Source organism: Hoplias malabaricus, chromosome 3 (genome assembly GCF_029633855.1).
Source record: "Hoplias malabaricus isolate fHopMal1 chromosome 3, fHopMal1.hap1, whole genome shotgun sequence".
Taxonomy (NCBI): Eukaryota; Metazoa; Chordata; class Actinopteri; order Characiformes; family Erythrinidae; genus Hoplias; species Hoplias malabaricus.
In genome coordinates, this window is record NC_089802.1 from 67,397,461 (window position 1) to 67,412,947 (window position 15,487).

The 15,487-nt window shown below is 39.1% G+C and overlaps 1 protein-coding gene across 2 annotated transcripts; it reads right to left on the reverse strand.

The window, feature by feature from the left end:
- Positions 1-4,407: 4,407 nt before the first annotated feature.
- Positions 4,408-8,726, reverse strand: pck1 (phosphoenolpyruvate carboxykinase 1 (soluble)). Of its 2 annotated transcripts, XM_066665627.1 has the most exons (9): positions 8,667-8,726; positions 8,247-8,538; positions 7,883-8,067; positions 7,476-7,679; positions 7,174-7,361; positions 6,785-6,947; positions 6,418-6,642; positions 6,099-6,326; positions 4,408-5,644 (listed from the first exon to the last, which is right to left on the reverse strand). In XM_066665627.1, the coding sequence occupies exons 2-9, from the start codon at positions 8,468-8,470 to the stop codon at positions 5,187-5,189; spliced, it is 1,875 nt and encodes a 624-aa protein (XP_066521724.1). In that variant the 5' UTR covers positions 8,471-8,538; positions 8,667-8,726; the 3' UTR covers positions 4,408-5,186. The 2 variants fall into 2 exon arrangements, with proteins under 2 accessions (XP_066521724.1, XP_066521725.1); XM_066665628.1 differs by having other exon boundaries at positions 8,247-8,716.
- Positions 8,727-15,487: the final 6,761 nt, after the last annotated feature.

The following is a 15,487-nucleotide window of genomic DNA, read 5'->3' on the forward strand; positions in this document are numbered from 1 at the left end:
TGAATGAACTTACAGACAAGTTCAAATTCAGCCAGATAACAAATAACAGGCACTGTTTTGCCTTCAACCATACCATTCCACCTTAAAAGACATGGATCTTTGAACATACACAAACCAGAGAGCTGCATTTTTCCACAATCGTAGACGTTCCCCTTAATATCCCCTGTCACATTTAACAATAATGATTTTTCAAGGGTTCTTTAGTAAAGAAAAAATGATTTATATAGAACCATGGACACTTAAAGAACCACTTGCATTATTCAAGGTTTTTTGCACAGTGAAGGGGTCCTTTATATCGATAGAGAATGTGCTATAGATGGTTCTGTTTAGCACCTTTTAGACAAGAGTTCTGTGGCTTGACATAACTATAGAAGAACCTTTTTTTGGTGCAATATAGAACCCTTAACACATTTTGCATGAATACAGAGAAGGCTTTCACAATAAGGCTTTTGCAATAACGCAAAGGGATATTTAAGTGTTCATGGTTCTATATAGATCCACTTTTTTACTTAAGAAATTTAAGTAAATTTAAGATTTAATCTATCATTTTTAAGAGTATAGTCAAAAGCAGATGAATTCAAAAAACATGTTGAAAGTACAAACCAGGGTCAGTGAAAAACAGGATAAATTTGAGTTCTGAGTCAAAATCCAGGAAAGCAGGCCAACATGAGAAACCATTTGTTAACAATAAGCTAAAGGCATAAACAGGGAAACTAGGGTAAGGGTGAAAACCAGAATAACTGAGAATGCTGAAAATGCCAAATTGTGGTGCTGAAATACATTGTATAATAATAGCTAAAACAAGAAAATGTGAGCTAATCAGATATAAACCTGAAATTCTGAAAGCTCTAGTAGCTCAGTGGGGAACCACCCTGGGCAGACTTCACAGTTTTTTTATTGTATGCTTTCCTTGATATAGTTCATGTAGTGCATAGTGCATGCATATTTAAGTTTTTTTTCCAAAGGTTGCACGTTAAAACACAAACCCAGTTCCCAAAAAGTTGAGGCAGTAGGAAAATGTGAATGACAAAATATAACAATGACTCATCAATTCTTTTTGGAAAGATGGGCAAGTGTGGCAAGTTTGTGGGCACAGATTTTTAAAACTTTAGCGACACTGCTGTGTCTGATCCAACCATAACAGTGCCACACAAATTAACATATCACTACAACATCAGTGTCACTGCAGTGCTGAGAATGAGTGGGGAAGGAATGCTATAACTCTAGCAGATTATTTGGCATGTGAATAGAGATTTCTTGTGTATTTTATGACATGTCCTGTGTCTAAGAGTGAAAACCACACTTACTCTACTGTACCCAGTAGGTAGATACTGTCTGAGGCTTTAAAATAAATTTCTGAAATTTGAGATCAGACAGATATATAGATATGCAATTTATGTAATATGGGATATGTATGGTTTTGTGTATGAACTGATATTCGAATGAATGTCGCGTTACGCAACTGCATAAATGAAAAGTAGTTGAAGTGTCCTTTAGTAACCATGTGGACTTGGGCAGTGTTATCAGAATGGATAAGTAATTACTCTTCCCAGCAATGCCAACAATGGTGATAAAATAAAACTCCCAGAGAGTAGAATAGTCACTGAACATAAAACGGAAGAAGGGAGAGTTTGGGAGGCCAGGTATATGCAAAAATAAGCCATGATAGATGCCTCTGGATCCAACAGAAGGAGCTATGTCAATGAAAAGCTGCAGATCCTTGATGTCAAGTGGCATCAAAATCATGTTTTTCGGTCCATGCCCTGGCATCCCGACATATCTGAAATATTTACATTTGTCCAGTATTTAAAAAGCAACAACAAACTACGAAAGATCAACAGAAAAATAGCCAGAAATTATTTCATTCATGCAAATATTTCACAAGAAAGACCGAGCTAATCAACGCATAATGATGAATCACAGGCCTTACAAATCCAATGACACTGTAGACGCAATCTACAGCAGGATTTGGGGAGATACCTGCTGACAGAAAAGAGAATCAGAAATGGAGGAGTTGGCGCTTATGGGTAGAAGCAGGGTTGCAGTAGAATGTTACAGAGATTGAATGACAGACACTTGGCGCTTCCAAATGTTTCATCTCATTTGTATATTTTTTTACATACATATTCTGTGATTGAACTGAAATGCACAATATTTTTAAAGCAATTATTCAGGCCCTAATTCTCAAGTTTTCGTTGTCAACTCTTGAGAAATATACGACAATAAAATATTTGACATCCAATACTGCATTTTGTTTTCTTGTGGACCATTATGCTTTCTAGTTATAAACATTATGAAGAATGAAATGCTGATAATCTCTGCTCTACAACAAACACCTAGGCTACACTGATATTAGCATTTACTGATTTAGAAAACTGTGTCCCTTATTCCGACATCAGAAATCTGGTCACCCTAATGATGAGGAAGTTAACAAGAAGGCAAAGAACTAAGGGCAGCCTGTAGACATTGTGAAATATCTGACACAGAGTCTCAGTTAGGCTGTCAAAAATCTCCAGGGCACTTGGAGCAACTGGAAAGAGAATGAACCTAACCATAGTTGGAGCAGACATTGAGGAACATGCATGACGATGCAAAAGTTCCAGGTCCAAGCCCTTGTCCAATGGGTAGAGATGTTGCATTGTTGAAGCAAAGCAGAAACATTGGCAGATAACAAGAAATGGCTATCCGTGGAAGGAAGAACATGGGATGTCAAAATACAGCGAGGAAGTGACTGCAAAATCAGGAACAGTCTAGGCAGGTCAGGGCATCACTTTCAGGGTGAGAGAGATGTCACTGTCTATGGTGTGGAGGGCACTGGAACTGCTGGAGCACTGTTGGAGAATTTGCCTACAGGCAGTACGGGAGGTGGAGGGTTGATATGGTGGGTGGTTGCAGGTGGAATTGTCAGAGAAGTGGTGCAAACCAGGTAGGAGGCAACACAGTCAGGAGACATAGAAAAGAAAGGATGATAAAGGAGGTTTTGGGGTTGTAAGAGAGAGGGATTCGGATGATAAAGAGAGGATGTAGACTGGGTGACTGTCTGTGAGGAGTGTGGTGTGTTCTCTCTGTGTCTGTGTGGGTTTCCTCCGGGTGACTGTCTGTGAGGAGTGTGGTGTGTTCTCTCTGTGTCTGTGTGGGTTTCCTCCAGGTGACTGTCTGTGAGGAGTGTGGTGTGTTCACCCTGTGTCTGCGTGCGTTTCCTCTGGGTGCTCCAGTTTTCTCTCATGGTCCAAGATCACATGTTGGTAGGTGGATTGGCAACTCAAAAGTGTCCGTAGGTGTGAGTGCGTTGCCCTGTGAAGGACTGAGCCCCCTCCAATGATTCTGTGTAGGCTTCCGACCCACTGCACCCATGAACTGGATAAGAATGTAAGGGTTCAGACAGGGACCCAGTTGCCCACTAGGCCACCCCCAGTCACCAGAGGGAGACATGGAGCTGCCACACCTTTATTAAGAGGAATCAGCAGCACCTGTTCCTCTCCTACTTAAGGGAAGTCATCACACACCTCAGTGCCCAGTCTTGGGTTTAACTTTTCAAGAGTGCCACATAAGCCTGGCTGGTAATTTTGGGAAATCTCCCAGAGTTTTCTTCTGGGTCTCTTTCCTGTGAACTCTTTTATTACACCATTTCCCTCTTATTCTTCTTGAGCCTTTTGTTCATCTGTTTTTAAATCTCTTCTTAAAAACTAATTTTCCTCAGTTTTATAATTTTCCTTCTTTTCACAAATTATTGTTGGGCATCTTTTGCTTTTTGTTTATTTAGTTGTCTCCTTCCCTCTCTTAGTCCTCACCAGCACCTTGTTGGTACCTTTTTATTAATCTTTAGTTTTCTGTTTATTCTGAATTTGACTCCATTAACAACCAACTCTATGGGTAGCTCACTCAGTTAATATTCTCCTCTTACATAAAGTGTTCCTGGTTCAAATCCACCCCTGTGCAAGCTACCACATTACAAGTGGTTACAGACAATGAGTGAAAGAATGAATATTATAGTTAATTGTGAGTGAACAAATTTTTATTGCTTTTGTACATCTATAAATTAAGTAGGGGTTGGGGAGGGCAAAACTAACACAGTTAAAAGTCTTGGATAGATCTGTATACGTTTGTACACATTAATTTTGGCTGTCAGGTATTCCTTCCTGTTTTTAAAATTAGTAATCCAGAATTTCATAGTTGAAAATGAGGTGAAATCCGGTCTTTTTGTAACTGTAATACCTGACATTAACATTGTTTGGTGAATCAAAGAGAACTGAAAACTGTTTTATCATATAGAAAACAGATATGCAGGGAAAGCGATAATATAGATTATATAGACGTCTATACATCTGCTACTTTAGGATATTCCCAGAACAGATATTACAAACCTAAACAGAAATGGTTGCAGGTTCTCTTTGAATCATTAAATAATGGATTAAACAATGTGCTAGATATTTAGACGTTTGGGTCAAGTTAGAAAATAGTGTTTCTCAGTCCAGATATTGACCAGTCGATAAGAGCTCTCCATCCTTCATTAAGATGATCTGCCAAAGTTGTAAAACGTATCCAAATCTGTCTATTTCAAACCAGTGTTTCTCCACATTTCAGGTTACAGTCTACATACAGCAAGTAATAGTAGGCTAAGGTTAACTATATTTCCAGATAAAAACATAAAGGAACGACATTTTTTAAGTAACAGTTTATTAGCAAAACAACATACAATAAATAAGTTATTCCTTTGTCTTATTTAAATTTATACTCACAAAATTAAATGGTGCTACAATGTTGAGTTATATTCATTGATCTCATTGACAAATGTTTTTTTTTTCTTAAAAACATTGTGATAACAATACAAAAATAATGAAAGATATCTTTAGAAGCAAAGACAGGAAAAAGTCACAGTGATACAATACAATAAAGTTATGTAACTAAGGTAACTTGGATTTGAAAAAAAATTAGGAACTTCATGAATAACTTAATGTTTCATTTCCTGCAGTAATAGAAATTCAATGTCATAACACTTAGTGAACACCAATTACAAAGTGTAAAAGACAGCTAAGCAACATTAATCACTAAATATTAACGTATAACCGTCTCCTTTTTCTTCCATTTTGTTGGCTATTTTGTGAGCTATTGTCTGTATAACATGGTACAGACGTCTTTTTGTTCTTTTCATAATTTTCACAATTAATATCCCAGTCAATTTCATCTCACAAATGTCTTACTCTTTGCGAGAGCATTTCTAGCTGTCTCTGCATCTCTATGGGCAAGTCATTGTTAATCTCTCGATCAAAGTACGACCTAATTTCCTCCACTTCTTTCTCCCAGAAATCTCTACTAATGTCAAAGAGCTCATCTAGTTTAACCCTCTCTTTTAGACCACTCAGGTTCAAGGAGCCATTAGCAGGGATGTAGCCAACTGCAGAAGGCTTGGCCCCGGTCTCGCCATTTAGCCTGTGGAATATCCACTCCAGAACTCGAATGTTCTCTCCATAGCCAGGCCAGAGATATTCTCCAGAAGTACTCTTGCGAAACCAGTTGACATGAAAGATCTTGGGAAGCTTGGTGTTGGCCCGCTGTTCCATGCTCAGCCAATGGGTCAGGTAGTGGCCAAAGTTGTAGCCAAAGAAAGGACGCATCGCAAAGGGGTCGTGCATGATGACCTTGTCTTTACAAAACACAGAAAAAAGAGCAAAAATAAGAACATTTATATTGTTACCCTTCACATGCATTACACAACTAAACACTAAAGATATCAAACATTTCTTTTGAAATTAGGGATAAATAGGTTGTTTTGCCATATTTTCTGCAATGTTTTATACTAGTTTTTGGATTATTGCTGTAATTTGATGCCATTTGATCACAAGAGCCTTAGTATAGTCTTATTGTTGAATGAATAGTACAGGCTCATAAACACCCCTCCAACTAGTCTTTAGCATATTGGATTGGATAATTCCAGAGAACAGTTTTACATCTCCACAGCCCAGTGCTGTGGGGCTTTATAGCACTGTAGCTGACACTTGGTATGGATGCAACCTCAAGCTGAATTCACCCATTTGTAGGAGTGCCCACAAACCCTTAGACACAAAATATGTAATTCTGTTTACAGTATCTGCACTTACTTTTGTGCTCAGCAGCAGCTGTTGCCTCAGATCTCATAGTGGCACCTACGAAAACCCCATGGGACCAGTTGAAACTTTCATAGACCAGGGGCACACCTTCAGGCCTGCGCCCTCCAAATATAATGGCTTCGATGGGCACACCTTCAGGAGATTCCCACTGTGGGTCAATGATGGGGCACTGAGACGCTGGAGTGCAGAATCGGGAGTTGGGATGGGCACAAGGTTCACCTGCAATAGTGATTGGTAAAAATGTTATAGCATTTTACAGGAAGGATAGAAAATTAATACTTGCAAATAAGTGCATGCAGAAGACACTTGCCGGTTTCTGGCATCCATAATTTGTTCTTCCAAGAGGTGATGGTCACTCCTTCTGACAGCTTCTCGTCTATGCCCTCCCAGTAAATTCCCCCATCGCTGGTCTCTGCGACGTTAGTGAATATGGTGTTGCTAGAAATTGTCTTCATTGCATTAGGATTGCTTTTTGTGGACGTTCCTGGTGCAACGCCAAAGAAGCCATTCTCTGGGTTAATGGCTCTTAGGTTACCTGTGCAAAATTAAAAAAAAATAAAGTTAGTGGGACATGATTTGCAAGGTGTATTTTTTTTATTAATCATTACAGGATGTATACGTTATATGAATGACTAAATCTGTAAACATAGGAATATAAGAAATGATTTGTTCTTTACCTTCTTTGTCAAACTTCATCCAAGCAATGTCATCACCTACACATTCCACTTTCCATCCAGGCAGTGTGGGACTCAGCATAGCCAGGTTTGTCTTCCCACAAGCGCTTGGGAATGCAGCTGCGATGTACTTCTTCTCACCAGCAGGGTTAGTGACTCCCAGGATCTGCATTAAAAAAGAGAATATCAAAAACTGAGAAATGAGGAATACTTTTTAATAATCACTTTTAACCCTTCAGCCTTTTTTATAAAAATACTGCATAACAGATACATTTTGATACAACAGAACTCATTTGCTAAGGCATTTTACAAGATGTTCTATTCTTAAATGCATTTTTAAACCCGTTTGGGCTGAATTCTAGAAGTGACATATAATTATTTGAAGCCCTTACAAGCATGTGTTCAGCCAGCCAGCCTTCTTCTTTAGCGATGCGGGAGGCAATACGGAGAGCAAAGCACTTTTTCCCAAGCAGCGAGTTTCCACCATACCCACTGCCAAAAGAAACTATCTTCCGTTGGTCAGGGATATGAGCGATCAGGGTGAGGTCAGGATTACATGGCCAGTTGTTAACAAGTGGTTCTATAAAAGGAGACAAAGCATTTGACTGATTTTTATACATTCCCTGGAGCAAAAGATATTCCTAAAATAACTTGTGTGAAAGGATAAGAAATAATAATGGAGGTGTTTCCTTACTTTTAAGAGGTAAGGGACAACCGACGGAGTGCAGGCAACGGACAAAATCTCCATTCCCAAGTGCATTCAGTACAGGTTTTCCCATTCGGGTCATCACTCTCATACTGGCCACAACATACGGAGAGTCTGTCAGTTCTACTCCGATTTTAGACAGAGGTGAGTTAATTGGACCCATGCTGAAGGGGATCACATACATGGTACGACCTGTGGGGGAAAAAAATCAAATTATTAAGTAAGATATAATCATAGTAAGATAATAATATATTTTGTTTCCCTTTTTTTTTGAATGAAAAAGCATACACACAAACTCCTAGGCACAGTTCAACTGGTCTTGCAATAGTTAAATATAGTATGAAAATGTCCTCTTTTAAATCTAGAGTGTGTGGGTTCTCTGTTCAGCATGATACCTTTCATGCAGCCAGGGAATCTCTCATTCATAGATTTGTCCCACTCTTCCTGGGACATCCATCGTCCCAGCTGACTGACACCACCTCCACGGGGTGAGGGAACAGTGTCACTCTGTTCCTGAGTAACGATCACAGTCCTGCTCTCCACTCGAGCCACGTCACGAGGATCAGTACGGGCCAGCCAGCTGTAAACCATTAAATCAAGAAAATTCAAGTTATTGGCTGTTTTAACATACTAGATCTTCTTACATCTGTGACATGTAGGTTAGGTATTCACTACAATTAAATCTCTTCTATTAAAGCATCACCCGTACTGGAATGTTGTACTATTTAAATACTATGGACTTAATTCCTAAAGTCTCACCAGTTCTCGTATTTGGGAAGCTTCTTGATTATGCCCTGCTCCTGCAAATGAGCCAAAATGGCATTGTTCTCTTCCTCTGAGCCATCACAAATGTGAAGAGCATCTGGCTGGCACAGGTTCATGCTGCTCTCAATGAACTCTTTGAGAGCTGGGCTTAAAGAGCCCAAGTCTCCCTGGAGGACACGAGGGCTGGACTGGTTCTGAGACTGCAGCTGTGGAGGCATGGTGCTAGAGACGTATAGCTTTCACAACGAGGTGCAATGAAGGTCCGCACAATTGGTGTCACAGGAGTCTTAGAGAAAGGGAGAGAGAGAGCAATAAATGTTAAATGATGTACTCAATAAATAGCTAAAAAAAACAGCCATCAGATTATCATTTAAAGCATTCATTAAAAAATTGCCAATACTTGAAGAAAATTACCTTTTCCCTCCGGGACTGGGAGTCAACAATGGTTCATTTGCTTGTCGATGATGCCCAGGTAATTTCTGGATGCTTGTCATCCTGTGCTGGGGCCTTTTCATAGTCTTGGAGAAAATTGGGGGCGGGAACAAAATTACAGCTATGTGCCAGAATGCACCCATACAAGCATCGAAAAAACACTTTGAAGGTAAATGATTAGCCCGCATAGTCGGTTTAGTTAATTATTTCACAGGCCACCATGTTCTTTGAAAAGAGAAAATACTAGATAGTACATCACCTTGTTACGGCCCTTCAGCTCCTCTCTAAAACTTTGACCCACATTAACATATGATGCAAGAGCCTTCTTTGGAGCGTCACCAGATGATATGCTGTCCACTTGATCACATGTAACGATTGGCTGCTCGGTTGGAGGCTCGCCCCAACAGCGCAGAGCCGAAGGTTGTTTTCTTTCTGCTGACGATTGTTAAACGTGATAATACTGTGGTCTTGCACCAGTTCTGTGATTGTGACATGGGATTTAACTGGAATTTCAAGATAACCAGGGTACTGTAGGTACAAGACAAATTTAATTTAAAGAAAATATATTTAAAATATGCAAACTCTCAGTGACAATTATTTTATCAGTGCATATTTTCTTGTAATAAAAAAATTACATTTAGTCAACAGCAATGTCGTTTATGAATCCAAATTTCACAAACAATTTTACAGTGATTGCATTCAGATACTTCAGATATATACATTGCAATTTCTGAGCATATGAACAACAAGTTTTAAAGTCACTAGTGATTTTATAAAAGAATAATGTAGGTTAATTTAAAAAAATTATATAAATATTTTAAAAAATCATTCATTGTCTGTAACCACTTAACCAGTTCAGGGTCTCGGTAGGTCCGAAGCCCCCCTGGAATCATTGGGCGCAAGGCGGGAATACACCCTGGAAGGGGCGCCAGTCCTTCACAGGGCAACACACACATTCACTCACACCTACGGACACTTTTGAGTCACCAATCCACCTACCAACGTGTATATTTTCGACCGTGGGAGGAAACCCGAGGAAACTCACATGGACACGGTGAGTTTCCACATTGTTTTCCCCATTGTTTTGCATTTGAAGTTTCATTATTTTTTTTTTATTATTCACGGTGGGTCCGGAGCCTACCCGGAATCATTGGGCGCAAGGCGGGAATACACCCCAGAAGGGGTGCCAGTCCTTTACAGGGCGACACACACACAAAAACATTCAAATCACTGGCCGCAAAGTGGGAAAACACCCTGGCCAGAGCAGCAGTCCTTGCACACTCACAACTTATGGACACTCTTGAGTCGCCAATCCAACTACCAGCATGTGTTTTTGGAACGTGGGAGGAAACCCATGGGGTGAACACACTACATGCCTCAAAGTCCCGGAGCGGGACTTTAGCCCACAACCCTAGGACCCTGGAGTTTGTGACACTACATGCTGCGAGACCATTTATAAAATTATTATTCATTCATTCTCTGTAACCGCTTATCCAGTTCAGGGTCGCGGTGGGTCCAGAGCCTACCTGGAATCATTGGGCGCAAGGCGGGAATACACCTTGGAGGGGGCGCCAGTCCTTCACAGGGCAAAACACACACTCACACATTCACTCACCCTTTTTGTCGCCAATCCACCTACCAACGTGTGTTTTTGGACTGTAGGAGGAAACCGGAGCACCCAGAGGAAACCCACGTGGACACGGGGAGAACACACCAACTCCTCACAGACAGTCACCCGGTGCAGGACTCGAACACACAACCTCCAGGTCCCTGGAGCTGTGTGACTGCGACACTACCTGCTGCGCCACCGTGCATTGTTGTTATTATTATTATTATTGTTATTAAATATATTAATTTATTCATTATCTCTAACCACTTATCCAGTTCAACATCTATTAAATTGAAACAAAGACGGGAATTTGACTATATTTATTTTGGCATATATATATTAATTGTCCATTTTTATCAGCTCCACCAACCATACAGGCATATTTTGTAGTTCTACAATTACAGACTGTAGTCCACCTCTGAATACTTTGTTATCCCGATTTCACCCTGCTCTTCATTGGTCAGGACCACGACAGAGCAGGTATGATTTTGATCGTAGATTTTTCTCAGTGCTGCAGTGACACTGATGTGGAGTTTGCAAAGCCTTCAGTGCCACAGTTCTTGAGGGATCATGTGTAGCAGGACGTTTGTGAATTGGCAAGTTATGTGTTCGGGCAAAATTAGTCTATGCACGAGAACTAGCTGATATGGAATTTATTCTAGGCATGCCATTTACATCTGGAATGTTTTGCTGTTGTCTCAAAACATAACATCCAAAGAAATCTTTGGGTATATTCCAGTAAAGCAGGCAACAATGAGGATGAAATTGAAAACCTGAATAATTTAATAACAAAACATTAGGAGCCTCAAAATCATCAATTTGGCACACTTCATAGAATATATGAACCATGAAATCAAGAATATTAATGGATAGTTGTTCCTACTTTGCCATGGTAACCCCCTCACTCCTTTGTAAAGGTATTGGACACAAACATTATTTAAACTCAGTGTGACCCAGAAGAAATTAGTGTTATTTTATAATTTCCACCCTACCCCTTTCCTAAAGCAGAAAATGGAGAACAAGCAAATCACTGGTTTTAAGCAAATTCAGTTTGCCTAAAAATACACAAATTATCCTGTAGTGTTATGGGACAAATGAACAGATGATGATTAACTTTTACCAGACTGATGAAATGTAAAATGATAAAGTGAAGTGCATGACTACAGTTACTGTTAAACCCCACAAATGTACATTTTATACCATAAACACCAAAACAACTACAATTGTGTTCCCATCCAAATGTTTGTTGTGCCTGCATAGTTTGTCCTACTTGATAAATCATGTAGTAATATAAGCTTAAAAGCTCAAGATACACAGAGTACAGGAGATAACATTGAATGAGTTTACTGATAGTGAAGTTCCTTTGTGATTTTATGACTTAAAGTCAGTAAATATTTTGAATGTAAAGAAAGTTCATTTAATCTGACTGATTTTTGATATGATAAATCATTGTGTAGAGTTTTAATGAATTCTTTTTTTTCTTTGTAAAAGTCTTTCTGCTGAGGTATTCTTCTGTTCTGCTGTTTAATAAAGGCCTTAGTTACGAGGATGTAAGGGCGCCCTCTGCTGATCACTGTCAAAAACACACTTAGTTTTGTTAAACGAATAGTTTGGTAAAATACAATTTTACAGTTTTTTAATTATACCCCAGATGCAGTAGATTGTCCAAAACTTATTTGGAGACCAAATTTAGCTTCTTCGTCTTAGAGTTAGAGCTATGAGGCTTGCGTTGCTAACAAACACAGGAAGTTACAAAGCTTCCATAAATATATGTCCACAAATGTCTCAGAACCTTCTTAAACCAAGTCCAAGTCTTATCTAAGGCATAACAGATCTGTCGAGTGAGTTTTAGGATGCAGTATGACTAACTATATAACCAATGTTTGCCATATAGTTGAAAACAGAGAAGGCCAATTTGGATTTAGCAGAATTATCTTGGCTTAGCACAATTTACTATCATTCCATGCACAGTATGTTATGTAGTGCGATTTATAGTTTGAACGTATTAATAAGATCAGTCTGTGTGATTTTACAAAAACATTATTTTTAAAAACAGGTTTAGATAGATTACTGGTGTATTTTGAAGTAAATATATAAGCATTTTTGTATGTATTTTAAGAAGGCTGCATTGATTAATATTCCCTTCTTGGGTTTGTTAGCAATGTTAGTAGTTGGTAGATCACCAAATACATTTTGGTTAAATGACTGCAACTGATGTAACTGGAAATGCATGTAAAATTCTTTGGGTTTTTTTTTCACCAACCTTTTGCTTTAAAATGCTACTTTTCACCTTAGTCCTAATAACCCTTACCACATATTACAAAGGTGTACTGTTCCAAAACAGGCTCCTAACATGATGCTTATCCATTAAGTAAAATTAAGCCAAGTGAGCTCCTATTACTTAATTAATTGCTTGACTTGTCAATGTTTTATCTAGCAGAGACCACAACAGCTGATTACAGATTAGCTGAATGGACTCCAAAAATAACCTTGGCTGGAAAGTAAATGAATAAAAATAAATGAAAGAAAATTTAAAAACCAAAAGAACAAAAAAATTCCCATATGTGTCCATTGATTTGATATAGTGTAGTAGGAGACATCACTACCCACCACAAGACAGGCAGGGACCCGCAATTCTGCATGAGCCTAAGTAGTCAGCAGGGTTTAACTACAGACCTTCAAATGCAGGCCCACCTCTTACTGTTTCAAAGTTATCTTGATGTTAAAACTCTGCAGCACATTTTTTCTAGCTGTTTTCTATTAACTTTGTCTACTGCATATTTAAGTGTTTTGATGTTGTTAACTTATCACTTTCATTCGTTCATTCATTGTCTGTAACACCTTGTCCAGTTCATGGTAGCAGTGTATCCGGAGCCTACACAGAATAACTGGGTGCAAGGTGGGAACACACCCTAGACCGGCCGCTAGTCCATAACCGGGCACCATACACTCACATATTCACTCACACCTATGGATATTTTTTTTTTTTATAGCTGGTCTGCCTACTAGCATGTGTTATCCAGAACAACTGAAGGAAACCCACCAACATGGGGAACACACCAAACTCCTCAATGTCAGTCACCCGTGGCTGGGCTTGAAAACCGTGGCCTGAGGCTGTGTGATAGCAACATTACATATTCTGCAACGGTGCCACTGTTAACACTAAGTAATGCAAATTTATTGAATAGACACTACCCTCCTCCAAAATTACGTAGTACAGTTTCTGAAGTGCTAAGCCCAGAGTAGCAATGTCATAGGCTCCATTCCTCCTATTACTGGTCAGTGGAGCATCACAATTATTTAGAAACTGTAATTTAAGGTAAAATGTTTTTGTAGTGTTCCTTGCCCGTGTGTGCCGCATGTATGGAACATATGCTCAGTTTAAGGCTGAGTGGCCAATTTAATTGGTTCTGTTCATAAACCAAAATAATTTTCAGCTATGTAAATTGTGAATTTATTTACTTTTGATTTTTTTTTTTTGGGGGGGGGGACCATTTTCCCCTCCCTTGCCTCTTTAACATTAAAAATGTAAAGAATTTTCTGGATATAAATCTGCCATATGACTAAAATCAATGCATAGATGTGCACTACAGTACACATTCATTTACCTCATGCTCAATGAAAAGCTGTTTGTCTTACTTGTACTGATTGACTGTTCTGTACAAGAGTCTCTAATATACTCAGAAGAAAAGATAACCCCAACTCATTGGTTCACAGTTATAGGTGACGAGCACTTTAAACATTGACTACACCGCATCTGATAACCTCTTTCACAGACTTGTTATTGTCACGTAGAGCCTAACTCGTTGCGTTTCTATGGGCGGTTTAGAGGTTATTTGTGTAGCCCCTTTGAAACAAACAAATCCTGTGGGAGGGACACATTGTCAAAGAGCAAATTACGTCAGAGTTCTTTAGTTTAAAGAATGACTGTGATATCCACCAAAGCAACAACCAAGGCTACACATTATACACATTTTGTGCGTTTCCCACCTTTTTGCACATATACAGTTATGTCAAGTCAACTGTATAAAAAATCCAGAGGTTAGTGTGTTTTTATTTTTTATTAATTAATTTAATTTTACTATATTGTGTCTGATTTGGTCACGGGTACTTTTTATAACTGTTATAAATTATTAAGTTAATGTGACAACCAATCACAATTTACACTTCGCCCATACACGCGATGCCGGGATCATAGCGAACAGTTCCGTGGGAATACGGCCCTGTGAAGCTATTTCCGCCGACCACGCGGCAGAAAGCTAGAAGTAACCCACGCGTCAAACACTGTTTGGAGCAGACTAACTGTTGCTATGTGGAAAATGTTACACTGATTATTCTCACTATATAATGTAGTGTAAGCCAAAAAGTTAAACACGAGAGCTCAGCATTTCTTTAAGGCGAATATTCATCCAAAAACATTTCAGTGCAAAAGTTGGGGATACTTGAAAAATGCCGTTTCCAGTCGAGACATCAAACCATTTGTTTAACGTAAAATAATTTTAGTTGCACGTACAATTGGGTGAAAGTTTTTATTAGACAATTGGCATTACAGCAGATAAAAATATGAGAAAATGATTTAGTGATGCCTCTAATCCTAAAACAAAGAACTGCTTAAAGACTGCCTTTCAGAGTCTTTGTTTTAATATAACTGACACAGAATATTTGTTAGGTGAATATTTACCCTTGTAATCTGTGGCATGGGGGGCACAACAGGTTCTAGACGTGCCTCGAGTGTCCAGGTGTGAGTATGTGTGTTTGGTGGCCTGTCCAGGTGTGTTCCTGTGTTGTGACCCGTGATTCCAGGTAGGCTCCGCACACACAGCAACCCTGAATTGGATAAGCAGTTACAAACAATGCATGAATGTAATCTAAATGGATATTGTCTCTGATTCAACATTTTCAGGACAAGAAAGCTATATATTTTATTTTATTATTAATGTATCTTATGTCCAAAGGAACCAGTAAGTAGCGCATGGGTTTAAACTCCCATTCTTAATAGCAAGCTTGAGCAAAAGGAGCACAAAATCCTCCAGCACTGGTCTGCTGAGTAGTGGAGCTGTGAACTCTGAAGTGTTGGATTTCCATCCATTACCACTGGGATGAGTTGGAGAGGCATTTGAGATTCATAACTGATCATATAAGGATGGTTATAGTGTTAGCAATGCAGTGAAACATTGGTGCTTTAACTGTGCTT